General features: G+C 55.6%; 1 protein-coding gene across 1 annotated transcript in view; it reads left to right on the top strand.

Moving 5' to 3' along the window:
- Positions 1-3,452: 3,452 nt before the first annotated feature.
- Positions 3,453-3,650, top strand: part of PNOC (prepronociceptin) — a gene marked incomplete at its 3' end in the record, with an annotated part of 3,785 nt that continues 3,587 nt past the window's right edge. Inside the window, exon 1 of the mRNA XM_010191613.1 lies at positions 3,453-3,572. Coding sequence (XP_010189915.1) covers positions 3,453-3,572 — 120 coding nt within the window. The remainder of the gene's footprint in view (positions 3,573-3,650) is intronic.

Raw genomic sequence — 3,650 nt, 5'->3', positions numbered from 1 at the left:
GAGGAGTCGCAGATCCGAGGAGCCGGCAGCCGACAGCACGCTCGCAGGTAGGAAAATCCGCTTCCATTCCCCATCCCGGGGGGGCTCGGCTGCTTCTTTTTCAGCCCAAGGATGGTTCGTCCGGCTTCGATTCGCACATTGATATTCCCCTTTCAATGAAATATTTCCCCTCTTCCATGAAATATTCTCCTTTCGGGTGAAATTTAGCCCCTCTATCCCAAGGAAGGAAAAGTTTCGGCATCGTCACCCTGCCCCAAAATCAACCTGGAGGGATGCAACAAGAGCCGGCGCGGGCCACCCGCCCGAAACCCACGGGGTGGTGGTGGCTTCCTCCGGGATGGGGAGGATTTTTTAGGGGATTTTTTGGGGGAGCAGCCGCACCACGGCTTTCCCATTTGATATTTCTATCCCTTTTTCCTCCAGCCAGGACTTCACCACAGGATGCTCCGGGAGATGCCCGGCTTGCGAGCGATCTCTTTTTTCCCTCCCCAGAGAGCACAAAAAGGAGGAATTTTCTTATTTTTTTCCTTGCTTTGATTATTTTAGCCCCCCCAGAAAAGCAAAAATGAATGGCTGAGACATTGGGATGCAGGGAAAAATGTTCTCCCCGAGCTTTTTTACCTCCAAAAAGCCTTTCTCAGCCTCTCCAGCCCACATCTGTGTTTATAGTCGCGCCGCGGCGTCTAATTTCGGCCAATTATGGCCAATTACCTGATTGAGGGGGACAGACAAAAGAAAACGCTTCTTTTTCTGGTGTGCACTGGGCATCTGGAGCCAAACCTCCCCCCTTTCCCGCATCCTTCCGATTCTCCCTAAAATCCCTAATCTCCCCCCAAAATCTGTCAGCGGGAAGGCGCGCGGCATCGCTGGGGTTTGGGGGAGCCAGGGCAGCGTTTTAGCCGGTGCCTGTGGGGGCCACTGTTGGACAATGTTGCGCTTTTTTGACTGGAAAAAAGGCTTTGACTCCTTCAATGCTGGCTCCATCCTGCCCCGTCGCATCCCTCTTGCCCATCCGGATCAGGCCTCGGCTCAATTAGCAGGGAAATAATTAATTGAGGCTGGGTGCAGGAAGCGGGGAGCTCCGAAATGTGCTCCTCGCGTGGCGGGATGGACCCTGGCCCCATCGCTGCCTTTAAACCCTCGCAAAGGCATTTGGGGAATGACGGTGAACCGCCGCTCCCCATGAGCATCTCCCATGGGAAACAGGGATGGAAAAGGCAGGGAGCATCGCCCCGGCGCTGCCCGTGAGCTCCCGACCCCAAAATTGCCTCAAATGAAGCGAATAAAACCCATTTCAGCGAGCACCTGCTGCCCTTTTCCACCTTTTCTCCTCAAATTATCCCTCCTGCATCCTTCCCACTGCCCACCCCCCCTTCCAAATTAGCCCTTTTCTATCGCAGCATCTCCCCCCTCATCCCACCCGGAGCAATAAATAAAAGCCGCTTGTCCTGACGGATAAGCAGACCCCGCCGTTATATGAACCACAAGCTGGATTTCTAATGAAAAACCCTCTTTTTTCCCCCCAAATATTAATGAGGGTCATTCAACTGGATTGAAAACTCCAGAGGATGCTCCCTTGGGGCAGCTCGTAGCAACAGGGGGGGGTCCCAAAACTGGTTTTGGGGATGGTGTGGCTGTATCCTGACCCCTCACAGGATGGAGAGGTTTAGTTTTTGGGGAGGAAGAGGAAGGTTTGTGCCCAGGAGCAGCCCTGGTGTCCGAGGAGCCGTGGGGGTGGCTGTGGTGTGACACCAGGGCTGTCACATCCTTTGCCGGGGATGGTGGCGTCCCTGGGAGCGAGGGCAGTGGGGCTGGATGGTGGGAAATAGGCTCTTGGTTTGGTTTTCCCAGAGGAAAAAGTGGGGGAATATATTAAAAAAAACGAAAAAAGAAGGAAAAAATAGGGGAAAAAATGGAAAATATGGGGGAAAAAATAGGGGGAAAATGGGAAAAATGGGAAAAAAGCATCCCTTCTTTTTTTTCTCACATATCCATGGCTGCGAGACTCAGAAAGCAGCTTCACCCCCAACCCTGCCACCCCCTTGCCCCAAAAACCCAAAGATAAGCAGGAAAAAACCCCACCATGCTCGGCTCCTTCCCTTTCAATGGGCTGGTTTGATTTTTCGGGGGTCACTGATGCTCCAGGGGTGGGATAATTTCCCTCTCTGCCCCCCCTGCCCCAGCCGGTGATGCCGGCAGGGTGCCGCATCCCGCCTGATAGCATCTTTCAATTAAACGGGCAAGAAAAGCCGTGATCCCGGAGCCTCCTCCAGCTGTGACCCTGCTCCTCCCGGGACATCGGACCCGATGGCTTTTGGGGACACAGTGACATGGTGGGGGGGTGGGTTTCAGCCTCCTCCCTGGCTCCGCCGTACCCCGTTTTGGGGCTGAGTGATTTTTTGGGGGGGTTTGCCCTCCCCTGGGAGGTTTCTGCCACAGCTCTGACTCACGCCGCCAGCCAGTTTTAATGAGTCTCGACGAAGATTAAGCCTTAATTCCTGCTCCTTATCAGCTCCCGGCTGGTGGGAACAAAAGGTGACCCTGACGCTGGTTGGAGACTCCAGTGGATGCTCTGCCTCCGTTGCAAGAAATGAGGGTGTCCCCCCATCTTGGGAAATAATTGGGGACCCCTTGCCCAGTGCTCAAACTCCCCCAAAAGCAGCAAATCCACCATGACTGAGGTCTTTCTCACCTCCAAGCACCCCAGTACGGGGGTTTCTGGCACGGAGTGACCTCGGTGCCACTAAGGGTTGCACCAACCTTGATGTCCCCATCCTGCTCCTCTTCATCATCTCCATCTTGTCCCCATAAACTTGCACCCACTCCTCAGGACCATGGGGATATTAGATCCCTTTTCCTGATGGGATGAGGGCGATAGGGGAGGCTTCAGAAGGACCAATCCTCTCCTGTTTGCTGATGGCCATGGGGATGCACTGGGATAAATCTCCAGGAAGCACATGGCCTTGGTCATGTCACTTAACCATCGCGTGCCACCAAAGCTGAACAGGACACGGGGCTTTCTTTGGGAATTGGCTTTGATCCCAACAATCCCTGCCAGCAGCGATGAGTGAACACTCCTGAGATAGGGACAGGGGTGGCAACACCCCAAAAACAGCCTGGGAGGGGAAACCGGAGCAGGACATCCTCGCCCAGCTTCGGTGATGCTCGGATAAGGAGCGTCCTGCTCAGGGGACAGCTGGGGACGTGCTGCCCCGCCACGTCCACCTGCTAAAATAAGCCCCGGCTGGGACTCATGCCATGGAAAAAATTAAGCTGGGACACGGCGGATCTGTTCCAGGGACGGGCTCCTTTCCCGAAAGGATAATTTTGGCATGGGGACTGGGAACACACGCATTTTAGGAGGAGGCGAGGGAAGGCGAGCTGAGACCGGGCACATTTCGGTGCCGGTTTTGAGGGGTTTCTGTGTCTCCGCAGCCGCTGCCGGTGCCGCCATGAGGGCCGTGCTCTGGGACCTGCTGTTGCTCTGCCTCTTTGCCCGGGCGCGGGGCGACTGCCGGGGCGACTGCCTGCGCTGCGACCGCCAGCTCTACCGCGACAGCTTCGATGTCCTCGTGAGTCCCTCCGCCTGACGCTTTTTGGGTGCTTCCCCCGTGGGTGCTGTGGGCACGGTCTTCCCTGTGCTGGGGTCA

The sequence above is a fragment of the Mesitornis unicolor genome, unplaced genomic scaffold (genome assembly GCF_000695765.1).
Source record: "Mesitornis unicolor isolate BGI_N332 unplaced genomic scaffold, ASM69576v1 scaffold41569, whole genome shotgun sequence".
In the NCBI taxonomy this organism is placed as follows: Eukaryota; Metazoa; Chordata; class Aves; order Mesitornithiformes; family Mesitornithidae; genus Mesitornis; species Mesitornis unicolor.
Note: the sequence above shows the minus strand (reverse complement) of the source record. Positions and strands in the feature narration are given on the sequence as shown.